At 36.7% G+C, this 17,924-nt stretch overlaps 1 protein-coding gene across 1 annotated transcript; it reads left to right on the top strand.

Moving 5' to 3' along the window:
• The first annotated feature begins 791 nt into the window (after nt 1–791).
• LOC150015235 (guanylate-binding protein 2-like) lies at nt 792–17,141 on the top strand. Its single transcript, XM_090269702.1, has 11 exons — nt 792–1,042; nt 5,140–5,346; nt 5,921–6,048; nt 6,999–7,108; nt 8,248–8,444; nt 8,789–9,031; nt 11,093–11,373; nt 12,707–12,919; nt 15,160–15,262; nt 15,528–15,721; nt 16,843–17,141. The coding sequence occupies exons 2-11, from the start codon at nt 5,157–5,159 to the stop codon at nt 16,954–16,956; spliced, it is 1,773 nt and encodes a 590-aa protein (XP_090125828.1). The 5' UTR covers nt 792–1,042; nt 5,140–5,156; the 3' UTR covers nt 16,957–17,141.
• The last annotated feature ends 783 nt before the right edge of the window (nt 17,142–17,924 follow it).

Below are 17,924 nucleotides of genomic sequence, written 5' to 3'. Positions count from 1 at the left end.
TTTTTGTTTTCAATTAAGTGCCAGGACCTGGGTTAGGTACTGAGAATTCAGAATGTATAAGATATGTTTATTTTCTCAGGAAATTTACTGTTCTCATTAAACACAAGTAATAAGGTCCACTGTGAATGAGTCTAAAATTCCAGGCAATAAGACCAAGAAAACTATTATATGAAGTTTTCTCATCCTCGTGCTGTTCAAAAATCCCACAACATGAAGTAAATAACATTATAGTTAACGGAACAATGCTTCAGTTGGGGTGCTAATCCCAGGCACAGTAGAAAATCTATGTATAACTTAACTAGGCTCCACATCATTGGATCCCCAGCCCAAGATGGAAAATACTGTTTCAATTTGTGGTTAGTTGAATGTGCAGATACAAAATTGGGAATAGAGAAGTCTGATTGTACATCTGTTTTTTAAAAATCTGCCCATAAATGGAACCACATAGTTGAAACCAATGTTGTCAAAGGCTCAGCTGTATGTTAATTTATCCAGTGGACTTTTTTTTTTTTTAATTGCAAGCAGTCTTAGAGATCTTATAATGAGGTGGGGAGTGGGAAGGGCAGGGGAGAGCAATGGGGAAAAAATTGAGACAACTGTAATAGAACAACAATTTTAAAAAATTAAAAAATAAAGTGCTGAAAAGAAAAAAAATCTAAAGATAAGAAAACAATGAAAAAGAGAAGATATCTCCTAAGAATAAAACCTGTAGATTCTAGCTGAGAACTCAGAGTGGAGTAAGTAGCACAGCTCTCAGCGAATCTTGGCTGACTGACTGCTACCGTCGCAGTGTTTTCAGTTTCATTTTAGTCTCTTTCGTTGCAGAGGTTGCTTGTTAGTTTTGTAGTCATTGGGTCTCTGAAGAAAAGGAGGGAAGTACCAGGACATTGAAGCGGTAGAGTAAAAGACCAAATCGCCGGTGAGAAAGAAAATTGAGAGAAACCAGTGCGGTAAAACTCAGAAGAAAAGGGAAGAGGAGAAGCACTTAGAACTTTCTCATTGAAGCTGCTGTCTTCTCAACTCCGAAGGACCTCCACTCCGGGTAGGACTGAGGCAGGGTGGGAAGAGATTACAAAGGTCTGTTAATTTGCCTGAAATGACCATCTCGGTGTTAGGCTGCAGCTGAGAGCTGGCACAGGCGTTCAGCTGGAATTCTGACGCTATCAGACAGTGGGGTCCACCACTCCAGCTCTTTGGTGAACGAGGTTCCAGCAGAGGGAGAGCCTCCGCTCAGCCTGGAATGTTTCAAGACTGTTAATCTCTTTCTTGACACTGAAGTTACCTTTACCTTTACTCCACTACATTCCCTATTGCAAACTTTTACAGTGCTAGGTGGATAGAAGTTGGGCAACTTAAAGTCTGTCTGCAAAGAGAAGCAACAAGTTTTTGTAATTCGGGAGCTTATAAAATCTTTGCACAGCCACTTTTTTCTGAGGCAGTTATTGAATGATTCTCATTTTATGAAATTATATCTCATGTTATAAAATCAGGCAGAAAATCCACTTGTCAGCAGTCCCTGAGGACCTTTGTTGTAAGAGAAAATGGGTCCTAATCATAGAAAAATTAATATATTAATTGCATATTAACTATATTTTAATTTTTTATAAAGCTTTTCTTTGCATCTTCACCTGAAGAGTTAGGAAGCCAGAGAGGAGGCAAGACTGGCATTCTGTTAGATGTGAGTCCTCCTCAGCAAGAGCAAGTCAGATGTAATCAACTTTAAAATGTGAGGAAAACATTTTTATAGGATAAGAGTAAAAAGGGAGGGGCTAAGGTCTGTATTTGTTTGTATCTCAAAAACCTAACAAATGTTATGTAATAATCACTTCAAGTTACAGGGATTGAGACATTTAAACCATAAAAAAGCAAAAAGTTAAGGAAGGCATTATTAAAAAAAAGACTTTACACTCCTTTTAACTGTATACAATTATTTAAATTGTCAAATCATCAAGCTCTGGTCATGTCTACAATTGTGTGACTAAACTATATAGAGCAGAACCTAGAGAAAAAAAACAGATTTATGAGGCAATGTTTCAAAATTATAGCTTCATTACCTATAATAATTAAATGTAATATGCAAACAGGTGGAAATAGGAAAGAATCAATCCGAAAACACAGGAGGTCAAAATATGGGAACAAAACTGAGTAAAAAACATTAACAGAGTAAGGGTAAGATTTCAGATATTGAGTCTTGAGTGAAAAACATGTAAATGCAGATGCAAAGCAATGATTAAGAACCAGTGGGTGAGTAAGCAGGATGGTATGCGGCAGCCCAGGGGCTTCTGGCACAGTGAGAGCAGGAAGCCGCTGCGGAGTCTGAGTCCCTCTGTCCGACCCAGACTGGACTCAGGAACAGACTGGAGAGGAATGAGATGTAAGCCTGGGTTAGGATGCTGCTTGCATTTCAAAGCACGTGTATATGTTTTACACAACATTCTGCAGATGCTGTATACCTGGGCTCAGAGGTCCTGCATTCATTCAATTAAAATATCTAAATGTGAAGGTAAAAGCTTTAAAAGGAACTTTTGTAATGAACTCAGAAGATGTTAGAAAGGAAAAATCTCCATTTTCTGAAAAATGAGATACAAGAAGAGCTGGTGGGAAGGCAATCTACTATACCCTTCTAGAAAGGAATTTCGCAATTTATAACAAAAGCATGTGTTCTTACTTTTTGACACAACAATACCACTTTTAGGAATCTATACTGAAGAAAGAACTAAAATATGAAATCAAATATGCACAAAGGTAGTAGGGTTATTCATTGCAGCATTGTTTGTAATTTTTAAAAAACTTGGAAGCGATTTAAATGCTCTTACATAGGAGATTGCTTGAATAAGCTATGATCTGTGTGCATAAAGGAGTACGAATCTGTCAAAAAGAATGAGAAAGCTTTCTATGAAGTGACATGGAGTGATTTCCAAATATCTATACCATTTGATCTTTCATGTCAGAAAATGTGAATAAGGTAGTAGACGTATTTGTTCATTTGTGAAAAATATATCTAGGAAGCATGAACAAGAAACGAATGAGATTGGGAACTTACAGTGGATGGGTGAGAATGGGGTAGTAAAAACAGAAAGAAATGAAATGAGAATGGAGTGGTATAATGAAGGAGAAGCAACATTTCTCTGAGTATACTTTTCTGGAAAGTTCTGACTCTTAGAAACATGTAATGTGTTACATACTCAAAAAATAAATGCATACTTAAAATTAACCAAGATAATGGGGAGGCTAAAATGAAACACAAACAGTAACAAATGAACTTAAGTGCATTACAAATGAATGATTTCACTACACTGAAGATGATGAGGAAGAAAAGAACTGATCTAAGAAACTTTTGACTGTATACATAAGGTTAAAGACACAAACAACTGTATACTAATAATGTAGTCAAATTAGTCAGTTTATTTATCACAGAAGTATGAATTTAAATTTTTGAAATTATTTTTTATGTATAGTAGAATTGAGCAAATAAGTAAATTTATTACTTGATAATGAGAGCCAGGGCTCTCAGTGAGAGAAAGGACTAAAATAAAGAAAAGAGAAAAGCTTGAATAAATTCTGTTGTGTTAGATTGGAGTTGGAAATATAAGAGAAAGTCAAGGTTATAAATAAAAATCAATAGATGGAGAAAAAGATGTTTGTACAACTGTGCTAGTATACATATATACATACATACATCCCATTTTAACTTTGTCCTTGAGAAGCCTAGAAGTAATGTACACACCTAGTATGATATCTTGGCAGCTAAGTACTGAATCAGAGATAATACAAGATGGGATACCTTGTGGTGCCAGAAAGTAAGGAAGAGCTCAGAATATGGTAGGGGCATGCCAAAAGGACATGGAAGCCAGCCTAAGAAAGTTTCAATAAAAAATATGGAGCAAATTAAGCAACAAAATAATAGTAAAGTATTTAAATCCATAGAATAAAATAAATATCTTTGAGTCTATACAAGTATAACTAAATAATTGCATGAGTAAATAAATAAATGGAGAAGAAAGGACAGCTTCTGTTTATAGTAGAACTCAAATTAATGAATGTTGAAGGAATGGTGAGAAGAAGAAATGACCCATAGGCAAACACTACAGTAATAATTGCTACAAGGAAGAATCGTTATCAGTGGATACTAAAATTAGCATTAAAAATGATAGGCCCCAGGCTGCTGTGGCTCAGTGGATTGAGCGTCGGCCTGCAAGCCAAGTATCACTGGTTCAATTCCCAATCAGGGCACATGACTAGGTTGCACGTCAGGTCCCCAGTTGCGGGTGTGAGAGGCAACCACACAGTGATGTTTCTTTCCCTCTCTTTCTCCTTTCCCCTCTCTCTAAAAAATAAAATAAACAAACAAATAAATAAATTTTTAAAAAATGATAGGAAAGTATGATGAAAATATAATTGCATAGTCTCAGAAATATCTCCCCAAATGGTACTTTGTAATTACAAAGAGATAAGTAGTAACTTTACAGTAGGGAAATCTGGCAGATACAACCTTAAGCAAGTGATCAAATGAACATCATAGCACCCGTGTTATACTGACATCACGACTTCCTTGATGCAATGCACTGAGACTGGCAGAACATCACTTTGATAGCATTCTTGACAAAAAATTCATAACCTCAATATGATTATGAGGAACCACCAAAAAAAAAAAAATTGAGGGATATTCTACAAACTGCATGGCCAGTTCTCTTCTAAAATAACAAGATCATCAAAAACAAAATAAAAAAATGAAGAACTATCAAAAATGGCAGGGAGCTGAGGAAACAATGACAGCAATGAATCCTGGATTGGATCATGGATCAGAAAATGACATTAATGGGGAAATGCAAAAAATGTATGTAGATTAGTTAATAGTATTGTATCGACATTAAAATTCTGTATTAATAATAAACATTACAGAATCTGGGGAAGTGGTATATGAAACTATTTGTACCTGTTTTACATTTAAATTATTTCAAAATTATTTTAAAGAGAACAAGTGAACTAGCCTATAGGACAACTTTAAAGGGGACACAGGACTTTTAAAAACAAAAAAGAACCAAGTTCAAAGACAGAAAATAAAGTTTTAGTTCATTTGTAAGTTCTTGCTTGGTTTCTGACTAGAAATTGTTTTCCATTCCCTGTTTTCGCTTGCAGATAAGTGACCCCTGGACATGGCTTCAGCGATCCACATGCCAGGCCCATTGTGCCTCATTGAGAACACGAAAGGGAAGCTGTTAGTTAATCAGGAAGCTCTGAAGATCCTGTCTGCCATTACCCAGCCTATTGTCGTGGTGGCCATAGTGGGTCTCTACCGCACTGGCAAATCCTACCTGATGAACAGGCTGGCTGGGAAGAACAAGGGTGAGCGACACCAGCAAAGTTCTGCTGAGTCCCTTCTGGTCACCCCACTCCCATCATGGACACGGAGATGTGAGGAGAGAAAGTTTGAGATGGAAAGAAATATCGAAACTTTCAGTTCACTGATGAGCTCCTTATATTTACTCTGTTCTGGAGGATAAGAGTCACGTCACTCTTTCTTCTCATTTTGCCTTCATTTCCCCTTTTAAACTAAAAGTGCCTTCCTGGGAAGAATAAGGTCATAATAAATACAATTTAAATCCATAATAATAAACTATAAAACATTTACAAAAAGGAGCATTAATATCAAGCTTGTACTGTTCTTTTTTAATTTTATTGTGTTGGAATTTTTTGTTTTGTTTTTGTTGTCTTTTTTTTAGAGCTTGTATTAATCTTTAAAATAAATGCTTCACTTTGTATTGGATACTCTAACCTATTTTTCTGGTTGTAATTAAGATTAACATTGGTTATGCTTTCATTTATCTCTTAATTTTTACTTCATTAACTTTATCTCGACTTCCAGTACAATCTGATATTAAAAAATCCAAGTTCTGTTATCTCCTCTCTCCCCCTGCAGGCTTCTCTCTGGGCTCCACAGTGCAGTCTCACACCAAGGGAATCTGGATGTGGTGTGTGCCTCATCCTGAGAAGGCAGACCACACCTTAGTTCTGCTTGACACTGAAGGCCTGGGGGATGTAGAGAAGGTATAACATGAATTTTTAGATCTTACTTATGTCAGATCAGTAGCCCTCTTGGACTACCTCCCCACATTCTTTGATTTATGCTTCTAACTTATGATATTAAATGTATTATTCCTTTCATTTACTTAGTAGTGGTCAACATTTGACCCTAAATCCAATTTGAAGCCAACAAAAGTGAGAATTAGATAAGGAAAGTAAACAAAGTATGACAATAAATAGCTAATAGAAGAGTTGCTGCATACCTTAAACACTGAACTCCACATGGTCTCATTACATATATAAGCATTGAGAGTGAACAATAAGGTCAATTGGTAGGTTAAACAACCTATGAATAATGGCCTATGACAGTTTTAGTCAATGTTCTTTAATATCACAGAAAAATGTTTTGGTGAGGCTCTGAAGGTATTTCTAAACCTGACTAGATATCTTACAAACATGTCTGACTTTTCACAATAGGAATCTGAAAGCTGGTAAGAATGGTCTTATCCACAGCTGTGGTATTCATAAGAGAAGCAAAGTATAAGATCTGGTGTTAATATCTTTGTTCATAAAGGATTATACATTATTACTCTTATAAATCTTAGACCTATAAAACTCTTACTAAAAGAGCACATGTTAACTATAAGAAGTTCTTTACCATACCATGCCATAGAAATGTAATAGGTTCACAATCTAAGTTCAGGAGATCTGTTTGAAATGGATTACCTGATCATAATAGTTATTACTATCACTCTCATATGCATGTATATGCATTACCTTATTTAAATTTCACAACAGCATGAATTTAATATTCATAAATTCAATGTACAGATGAGAAAAATTTGCATAGGAAAATGACTAACCTAAGTTCCCACAGATAAATAGAAAGAGAACTAGTTCAGACTTCATCTCTCTGCAATGAAAGCAAGTAGCTCTTCTTTTGTATTCCATGTGGCTTCTACAATGGCATCTAGGGAGACAACCAGAATGACTCCTGGATCTTTGCCTTGGCAGTCCTCCTGAGTAGCACCTTTGTCTACAACAGCATGGGAACCATCAACCAAATGGCCATGGACCAACTGTAGTATCCTTTTTGTGGCCCAGACCAACCTAAATCCAGAAAATTACAGCTTCATATTTTCACCAGGTAGAGTAGTGGGCAACTGCAGAAGAATTCAGTAAGTACCCTCATTAATGAATCCCATTATGCTCAACATCCAAGTTTATGCAAATCACCCCCGGGAATCCAAGCCTTTCTGGTGTCTCAGATTTTATTATATTCTCATTTACTTGTTTATCATCTGTGTCCCTCACTAGAACGTGGTTATCATTAGACATTATCCTTATACACATAGCTGTATAAAGCTCTGTACATCTCCCACCTGACTTAATCTCCCCTCCTGTGCCAAACCCTCAACATCCTCTAAAACTCATGCTCTCATTCAGCAAATCTCTATATCCTTGTCTCCTCCTCTAAATACGTATTTCCTTCTAACCCTTCTCTCTGCTTACACTCTTGTTTCTCACAGATGCAATACCAGCCAGAATGATCTTTTTTAAACCAATATCATGACATATGCCCTCTGAGCTTAAAACTTCCCAATGGCTTCCCATTGAATTTAGATTAAAATTAAAACTCTATGACTTACATGGTCTGGACCCTATCCATTCTAGAGTCTGGCCCTAGCCACACTGGCCCGCTTGCTATATGTTTGACACATTCAGTAGTTGTTTGCAAATGCTATTTCCTCTGCCTGAAGTGTTTCTACAATGGATTTGTGCATGACTGACTCCCATGATTCATTCAGATCTCTGCTCAGATAACCTCAGAAAGAATTTAACTGAACAACCACATAAATCAGCATCACATGCAGACATAGTTATTCTCTAACCTGTAGCATGGTTCATTTTTCTTTAAGGTAATTATAATTAACATCTTGAATTTTATTATATTTTTCTTTACTTATTTATTACCTGTCTCCCTGACTAGAATGTAACCTCTGTGATACTAGTACAGTATTTTTTCATTTATTGCAATATTCTTAGTCCCTAGAACAGTGTCTGATTCATAATAAGTGCTCAATATAGATGTTTGTGGAATGAACAAAAAAATGAATGAATGAGCTAATTAAAAGAAAAAATTATTTCAGCTGAGCTTTGGGAGAAAATAGTGCATAAAAAGGGCTACTTCTTTTCTGCAGTTTTCCTATGTTAGCATCTCAGCTATGTAACAGAGCTGACTGATCGAATCAGGGCAAAATCCTCACCTGGTAATAGTGAGGTTGAAGACTCAGCTGACTTTGTGAGCTTCTTTCCAACCTTTGTGTGGACTCTGAGAGATTTCTCCCTGGAGCTAGAAGCAAATGGACAACCCATCACTGCTGATGAGTATTTGGAGTTGTCACTGAAACTAAAGAAAGGTGACTGGGACTTATCATTGGGTGACAAATAAAGAGAAGACAATATTAAAATGACCATTTCTGTGTAGGTGCTAAAATTATAATTTTGTAACTGTGTGATTCTGACTGTTCTATTACAGGAAACAAAAGCATCCCTTGGTTGAATCAGATGGATCTAATTTTAAGATATCTCCCTCTTCTTGGAGAAAGAAGTTTTCCCTACACTTCAATTTTTTTAAAATTCCTGATCCATCATGAGTTTATTTTTGTCTTTTTACATAGGATTTGTTCAGATTATGAAGCTGAAGTGCTGTGTATTTGAGGCAGTTAGCATAAAGTTGTACTTCCAATTTTCATTCCTCTAGGTACCGATATAAAAACTAAAAGCTTTAATGAACCTCGGTTGTGCATCCGAAAGTTCTTCCCAAAGAAGAAGTGCTTCATCTTTGACCGTCCCGCTCAGAGGAAGTACCTTGTCCAACTGGAGCAGCTACAGGAGGAAGATCTGAACCCCGAGTTCCGAGAACAAGTAGCAGAATTCTGCTCCTACATCTTCAAATATTCTGAGCCCAAGACTCTCTCAGGCGGCATCACAGTCAATGGGCCTCGTAAGTTCTTCTCACTCCCCACTTCTTGCCGTATTTTCCACTGAAGAGAACAGAAGAGGGAGGTATAAGGGTACTTATGACAAATACATAGTCTAATGATGCTCAGGAAAACACACCACAAGGATCACATTGTGAACTTTACGTGGCAAGTAAAACTATTTGTTGTTATCTAATATTCACATGAGCAAGATGAATAGGGAAGAACTCGAGTGCATCTTCGTGTAGTAATTTTCTCCACCAACTTCTCAGCTCCCTATTTATGAAATATTCTTCCAGTAGATCTATATTGATTGACAAAGTCCAGAGATGAGAGGCCTTGCTACTAACCTCAGCATAATTCTCGTATTCAGCAATTCAGAAATAGGAGACTTGACTAGAAATTCCTGAAATGCACCAGTGACTGGGTATAATGGTAGATAGAAAATATTTTATTTCTATCCTCATTTCAGCACAAAAAGAGTAAAGGTATTAACAATTTTTTAATTATAATGATAAATAGTGAAAAACAATAAATTAAAAGAATAGGCTGCTATGAGAGAATAAGAAGTGTAAGCAAGTAGGAGATAATTTGGATTCAAAGGCAGAGAATATTTGTCTCTAAAAGTAACATATAAGATGATAACTTAATGAGTATGCATCAGCCAGAAGAACAGAGGGAACAGCTCTGCAGACAGAGATAATATCATGTGAAAAGGCCCGAGCCAGGAAAGAGCTCTGTAACTTCAACAAAGGAAAAGAAAGACAATGTGATTTGAATAAGAGGAATAAGAATAGAAATCATAAGAACAGCATCACAATTGGAGAAGTATGCAGGGTCAGTACTTGAAAGGACCAGTAGATGACTTTAAGAAGATTAGAGTTCAAATTCAATAGGACAATCATGAAGAATACACAGAGAGGTAAAGTTATCTCATGTATATTTAAAACTGTCTTTCTGAGTATTTTGTAGATTGTGTTGGAGGGATATAAAGGAGACAATGAGAAGATGGATAATGTTTGCAAGATTTTAGTAATAAATGGGGATTTTGTTAGGCTAAGATTATAGTAATGGTCAAAACGGATGGGATCCCCACATCTTTTCAATGTCAAATCCATAAGGCTCAATGATGGATATGAACAGGGAATAGAAACACTCCAAAGCTCTAAAATTAAGCAACTGCTTGGATGGATGTCATTTACTGATAGGACTAGCTAAAGGAGAAACAGTGTTTCAGAGTGAATGAAGTTGTTTAGATTTGGATTATTTAATATTGGTTTTACTCTAATGTATACAAGAAGGGATAACATGCAGATATTTAAATCTACAAATATAAAACTTAAAAATCAAATCAAAGTAGGAGATAAAATTCACTAGTATCCATACAGATATTATTTAAAACTATAGAAACAGAAAAGAAGGCCCAAAGGATTGAGTCCCAAAGAACTGCTGTTTGTAGGGTGACCTACCACTCCAGTTTGCCCAAGGCTGGGATTTTCTGGGATGTAAGATTTTCAATGCTAAAACCAGCAAAGCCCTGCACAAACCTGGATGAGTTAGTAATACTGTATGTAGCTCTGATAAGACAATATCTAGGAACACTTGCTTTTCTCACTTACATAGGACTCATGCCTACACCAGGCATACACACACAAACACACACACACATGCAAGTTAAATTTTCTCCTTAGCCTTTTTCATAAATTGGAAGCAAAGAGGGAACAGAAAAGAAGGCAGAATAAAGGCAGATGTAGAATGGTTGAGAAAAGATGAATATTAATATCTTGGCCACAAAATATCATTTTCTGACCAACTCACTGCACCATCTTCCTTTTAGATGAGGAAAGGAGTAAAAATATTTGAACTTCTCTGAATCTAGAAGTTAACAAAATATTTCATCACTATTCTCCCTTAGAAAATCGCTAAACTACTGTTTGTGATATTACCAAAGCATAGAAAATATTCTAGCACTTGATTCTAAATAATTAAGTAATTAAATTTACATTCTCAGGATTAAACAGATTATGGTTTGTTCCTTTTTTTCACCAAGTGGTAATTACTATTTATTAAATTCTATTTTGTAGGACTGGAGAGCCTGGTGCTGACCTATGTCAATGCCATCAGCAGTGGGGATCTGCCCTGCATGGAGAATGCAGTCCTGGCATTGGCCCAGATAGAAAACTCAGCTGCAATAAAAAAGGCCATCGCCCAGTATGACCAGCAGATGGGCCAGAAGGTGAAGCTGCCCACAGAAACCCTCCAGGAGCTGCTGGACCTGCACAGGGCCAGTGAGAAAGAGGCCATTGAAGTCTTCATGAAGAATTCCTTCAAGGATGTGGGCCAGAAGTTCCAGAAGGAATTAGCGGTACATGTGCTGTTCTAGATTATGAGATGCAGAAAAATCTGGGCCTCTCTAGATATGAGTAGTTCTTCCTAGGTCCAAAGACAGAAGCACTCAGTTAATGTGTACTCACTTGCAATCATTACTGAAAAAAAGGAATACTCCTAGCCTCAGTCATATAGACCATGGCACCATAACCGACTATGTTTATTACAATTATCTTCTTCTGTTTTCACTTTCTGGATACCATATTTTAAACAAATAAGTAAATTATAAAACTGTATTTATATAAGCTTATTTAAATTTATCTTTTGTTTAAAGTTAATCAAAGATACAATACTTTCACATTGCCTGCTAATAATCTGGTAGGATTCGATTCTTTTTGAAAACACTAAAAATGTTCTGTCTTTAATATAAAGCAATGGTATAATTTCTAAAAAAACAAGAAAGTGAAACCAATCATAAGAATGTTATTTGAGAATGTTTTCAAGTCTGCGTCCTTACAAATTAAGGAAGGACTGTAGTGTGACAGTCACTGGACAAGTGACAATCCCTGTCCTGGCTTGCAAGGCAGGATTTTACAAATTTTACCTTCCTGCATTTAAAGGTTCTGATGCAGTTAAATAGCATCAGCAGACAATGGACATCCTCCTGGACTAATGTAAAAGCATGATACATAAGTTGTCTTGAATGATTTAGCGTAAGTAAATATATTTTTATTAGGCTTTCTCAATGCTAAAAATACCTGAGATACAATTTTAATTACCTTCCTTAGACTTACTGAAAAATCTACAAAAATATTCTCATTTTAAAGATTGTATCAGTAATCATTGACCCTTTACTGAGCACTTACAGAGAAGTCACTGGGCTTAAATACTTTACATCACTGCATTTAATCCTGGCACGAAGTCTATGAAATAGATCACTTCCCCTGTTTTTCCAACAAAGAAACCTCAATTCACAATGGTTGAGTGTCACAAAGCCACGAAGTGGTGGACCCAGGATCTCCATCCACCCAGGCCTGCCTGACTCCAGTGTTTGTGCTCTAAACTATTTTTGAAATTGGACTTGAAAGGAGAAGTTTCATATGGAACAGTGTCTGTGCTTTGAAATCATTTTCTGAAGCAAGAAAAGTAGGGAAAAGCGCTTCAGATAATTACAGCCAGAGAGGAATATGTATCTTTTTTTCAACCGGCACCCTTCTTAGAGATATTTTAGAGTCTTACAGCAAGGTGCAGGTGTAGCCCTGTTTACATGCCACAGTCTCTGCAGAAGAAGCATTTCTCAGTAGTCTCTGTGTGGTTAACATCCTGCTCATGGCTGACTGTACCATCTGTACTATTTTGTCACTTCACAGGAATGTTTAGTAGCAAAGAGAGATGACTTTTGTAAGCAGAATGTGAAAGCATCATCAGATCATTGCATGGCCTTACTTCAGGACATTTTCAGTCCTCTGGAAAAAGATGTGAAGCAGGGGACAGTTTCTAAACCAGGAGGTTACCATCTCTTCATGCAGAAGCAACAGGAGCTGAAGAATAAGTACTACCAAGTGCCCAGAAAGGGGATACAGGTAAACTACCTACTGAGTACTATTTTTGAGGACTTGCTGAGGCGACTCTTTCAAACTACGGTGGGAACAACCAAAATGGAGTTGGTACATAGTGCCTCTGCCTTTTACTCATCCTTTCACTGATTTATTCAGTATGAGAAACTTTTATGGGATGGAGAGCATACTCCTCCTTAGAAGCACAACTGAATCCCTCAAAAAAATGTTTGTAGAATTAATTCATTAATTTAGTCATCCAATGATCCAGTAATTATCTAGTCAGGCCTAACTATATATCAGGTCTTGTCAAATTTCTGGAAATAAGACAATTTTTAAAACAGTTCTCACAAAACATTTATCAGAAATAAACAAATTACATAAATCACTGATAAAAATAATAACAGTTAACACATATGGAGCTTATTGTGTTTCAAGAAATTAATGGGTTTACATCATTCAAGTCTCACAACAAGCCTAAAAGTATATATTATTAACATCCTCAGCTTACAAATAAGAGATTTGAGACATAGGGAAGTGAAAGAATTCACCCAAGAACATACAGGTAATGACTGGTACGGCTGGAGTGCTAATCCAGATAGAAGACTGTGCTCTTAACTACTCCTTTATGCTGGTATATTCAGGTTATGTCAGTTAGAATTAGGTTTGGATACATAGCACTAAAAAAAAGAGTGGCTTAGAAAAGACAAATATTCTTCTCTTGTGTGCAAGAAAAAATGAAGAGGCCCGGACCAGTGTGGCTCAGTTGATTGGGCTTCATAAAGTGAAGGGCCAACAGGCAGTTCAATTCCAGGTCAGGGCATGTGCCTGGAATGTTGGTTTGGTTCCCAGTCAGGGCACCTATGAGAGGCAACCGATCAATGTTTCTTTCTCACAGCCATGTTTCTCTCCCTCCCTTCCTCTCTCCCTAAAAATAAATAAAATCTTTTATATAAGAAGTGATGAAGAGGGAGTTGATGATGACAACTCCATGATAATATTGTTCTCAGGTCTCTTTCTTTGTTCTGCTCTAGCAGCTTAGCACACAGCCTTTTTTTTTCAAGGTCAATTTGGGATCTAAGACACCTGCTAGAGTTTCACCCATTAGTTCCATATTTCAGGTGGAGAGAAAAGGGAAATCAGGAGACTAAAAGACCTCTGGGCCAACTTCCTTTATGGTGATTTTCAAGAAGTAGCATAGACCTCTGGTTAAGTGCTGTTGGCCAGAATTTAATCATTATGGGCACCCAGCTACCAGGGATGTTGAACAGAGAATACAAAACTTTATCATGGTCCACAATCTGCCCAAGTGAATAAAAAATCAGTTCTATTACTACAGACAAAGAGGAAAATAAAATTAGGGTGACTCTAGTAGTCAAAAACTGCCCTGAAGAAAAAAGAAAGTAGGTTATAGGTATGGAAGAGGAAGGAAATGGGATGCTATTTTATGTTTTTACAGAAGGCCTTTCTCACAAAGTAATGTTTCATCAGAGTCTTCAAAGAAGTGGGGGAGTGAACCAACTGGGTACTTGGGGGAACAAAATTTCAAAGTGGAAAACTCAGGAGAATAAATTGGTTTATATCCTAGGAGTAGCAAGAAATGTGGCAGGAGGGCAGTGAGCAAAGGAGGAGGTGGCATGAGGTGAGGTCAGAGAGGTGTTCAAAGGCCATAAGCCAGAGAAGGTCATACCTTGGAGGTCACTAAGAAAATTTGAATTATATTTGGAAAGAGTAGGAAAATCAGTAGAGGGTTTTGTGCATAAGAGTGAACTGATCTTTCTTAAAATCATATAGTATAACATTAGGTGCCCTGAGAAGAATGGACTGTAGGAAGACCAATTTTGAAGCTAATACAATGGTCCACATAAGACGTAACGATGCCTTGGATCAGGGCATTTGGGAGGAGCAGGTGACATGTGATGGGCTCCGGCTGGTTTTATTTGAAGACAGAGCAAACATTATTAGCTGATGATTGCATGTGGGATATGGGAGGAAAAGATATCAAGCTAATAATAAGGTTGAACCCATACAATTAGAAAACTAGAGTTACTAAATAAGTGACTAAAATTGGGGTGACAAGGAATGAAACAAGTTTGAGAGGTGACCCAAAGTGGGCTTTTATGGCAGTTAAGTTTGAAATGCTATTTGAATTCTAAAAGGGTTGTTATATGCATGATAAAAATAAATTGAATTAATGCATGTACTGCTGGATTTTGCCTAAACCCATAGTCTCTCTTTTTAAATTCTAACTTCCTCTGCATCACCAGGCAGAAGAGACACTGAAGAAATACTTGGAGTCCAAGGAGAACGTAGCTGATGCACTTCTACAGACTGATCAGTCACTCACAGAAAAGGAAAAAGAGGTTGAAGGTGACAACAGCCCTAGAAATGTTAATGTTAGCCACAGTAGTCCACATGAAGCCATTATTGTAGAGCAAATAATAGCAAGTATAGTTCAAAGCTCCAGATTTTTTTAACTTGTATTTTTGGTCACCTTGTACTTACTCATTGCAAAAATTATCACAAGAAGCTTTCTCTATGACATAAGAACAAAATAAAAATGGTAGGGCTGGAAAGCAAAATAAGGCTATAACTATTTAATTCTCACATTTATCTGCTTATATTTTTTCCTCAGTGGAACGCATAAAGGCCGAATCTGCAAAAGCAGCACAAAAAAGGTTGGAGGAAATGCAAAAGAAGACCCAGCAGATGATGGAAGAGAAAGAAAAGAGTTATCAGGAACATTTGAAACAATTGACTGACAAGATGGAGAAGGAGAGGGCCCAATTAATGGAGGAGCAAGCGAGAATTATGAATCTTAAACTTCAGGTATTCGATTCTGTCATCACCATTTTATCTTCCATGTCACTAAGACAGAACACTGCTTAGAAGGTAGAGCTTCATGTCAGATTAAGGACTTTTCTACCCAAATACTAGTAGACATTTCATTCTCTTCCTGTTTCTACCTGTGACTCTCTCTGTTTATTAAAGGGTATTTATTCACTTGAAAGACAAATCTCATGGAATCTATTATTAAATCACTAATAAACAATAGCTATTCATTGACAGGCACTGAACAATGGTTTTACAGTCATTCTGTTAACAAATCCTCATGTTATATTGTAGGTACTATTATATTCTCATTTTCAAATAAGGAAATTGTAATTTCATGAGAGGTAAGTAATGTTTCTGAGTCTTACCTTGTGAAAGAATACCTGGTCTGTCTACTCTACTGAGTAGAGTTCATGGTGAGTTTGTTTCTGCCATACCTGGTATAACTTTACCCCTGCAGGTACCCTATGAATAGGAAGACTCCATGCCCATCTAAATACTTAATCATATAATTAAATACCCAGGCTGCCTGTATCTTCCTGTTCTCCAGGCTCTACTCAGAGTCATTACTGAGTCCAGATGTTCACCCAGAAATAGAGTATGGACCCACGTAGGCCCTGATCCCCTCAACTTATTTCTGTCCCCTTGCCACCAAGTTTTGGAAAGTTGTGCTAAGTTCCCTCATCAAATATCTGCCATGATTCTGAATCAAGCAGTCACCTTCCCATTGAAATTCATTCATCTTTCTTACATTCTTAGACATATATTTGAAAGTCCACACTAACTAGATCAAAGTTGAAGGGGAAAATGATAGATTTTCCAGAAACACTCTGTTGCATGTGAATGAAGAGGGCCAAGAATATGATTCTGGATCACTAATATTTTAGAAACCATAAGAGTAGAAGTTTTATGTAGCTAAATAAAGTCCAGAAAAATTACTGGCAGGCATAGGAAACTCCAGAGGGAGTGATATAATAGAAGGTAAAAAAAAGGACGAATTTAAAAAATAACTTTCAAAAGCTCTTGAGGCATTAATGTAGGTATTACAGGGGAAATAATTTGGCAAATATGCAAAATGTTTTAAATTGTGTGAGTTCAGTCTTCATTTTCTCTTTCAGGAAAATGAACGGCTTCTCAAGGAAGGATTCCAGGAAGAGAGCAGGAAACTTCAAAATGAGATTAATGCTCTCCGAAGAAGCAAAGAATCATTCACAATATGTAACATACTTTAAAAATCCAAAGAGCATAATTTCCTAACCAGCTCCCCTCCCCTCTACTAGGAACAACTTGAATGAACAACTTCAGAATGTCAAACAATTGCCCCTAAATTAAAATTAAAATTATGATGTTTGCAATGTTATTGAGTCATAAAGGTTGCAAAGATGAAATAAACTGCGAAGGCAATGTTTTCCCTACAGTGTGATTCAATTCATGTTTAATTATAGTAATAGTGATTAAAATGATCCTTAATTATATCCTACCGTCAAAATCATACATATTGAGTCTAGAGACACTTGAAAATGTATAATGGAGAGATATTAGATGGGTCCTGTTCAGGGTAGACTTGCTTTCTCTCACATATATCACTCTTATAAATACCCTAAGCCCCATGCTGTTGCTCAAGAGCTTACTTTGGCTTTGGAATAGAACTGGAGTGTTGTGAACATTTGGCAAAGCTGAGGAAAGTGAACAGTTGATCATTTTTATGGGGCATAGTTGATAATCCCTCCTGCCAAGTTGTCGTGCTCATGCACTGGCTGAAAATAAGACCTGGGATAATTGACTGCAAGGTACACACAAGTGTATAGTTCCTGATTGGGTGGCAGCTATGTGGTCTGTGGGCAAAGATGGAATTCTGGGAAACTGGTAGAAGAAGCACTTGCCTCTGTTGCAAAATAGATTTGTATGTGGTTGCCTTACCTTTCCTCTCTACAAAAGTCTTGTAGGTAATTACTGTCCTGTCCACAGGCCATCCTACCTCACCTTCGTCTACTCTCCTTTCCCTAGTTTTTCCCTCCCACAGTTCAGAAAATAACTTTTACAGTCAAAGATAGGGAAGATTAACTCAAAATTGAAATAAATTTATTTTCATTTCTCTTAGAACCATAAGTATAATCCTACAAAACCTAAAACTGAATTATATTTCTCTCTATGACTTTCTGTTTTTGTTTTGGAATATTTTGAGGAAAAAAATGAATGT

This window comes from Furipterus horrens, unplaced genomic scaffold (genome assembly GCF_987537825.1).
Source record: "Furipterus horrens unplaced genomic scaffold, mFurHor1.1.pri manual_scaffold_3, whole genome shotgun sequence".
Lineage (NCBI taxonomy): Eukaryota > Metazoa > Chordata > Mammalia > Chiroptera > Furipteridae > Furipterus > Furipterus horrens.
Note: the sequence above shows the minus strand (reverse complement) of the source record. Positions and strands in the feature narration are given on the sequence as shown.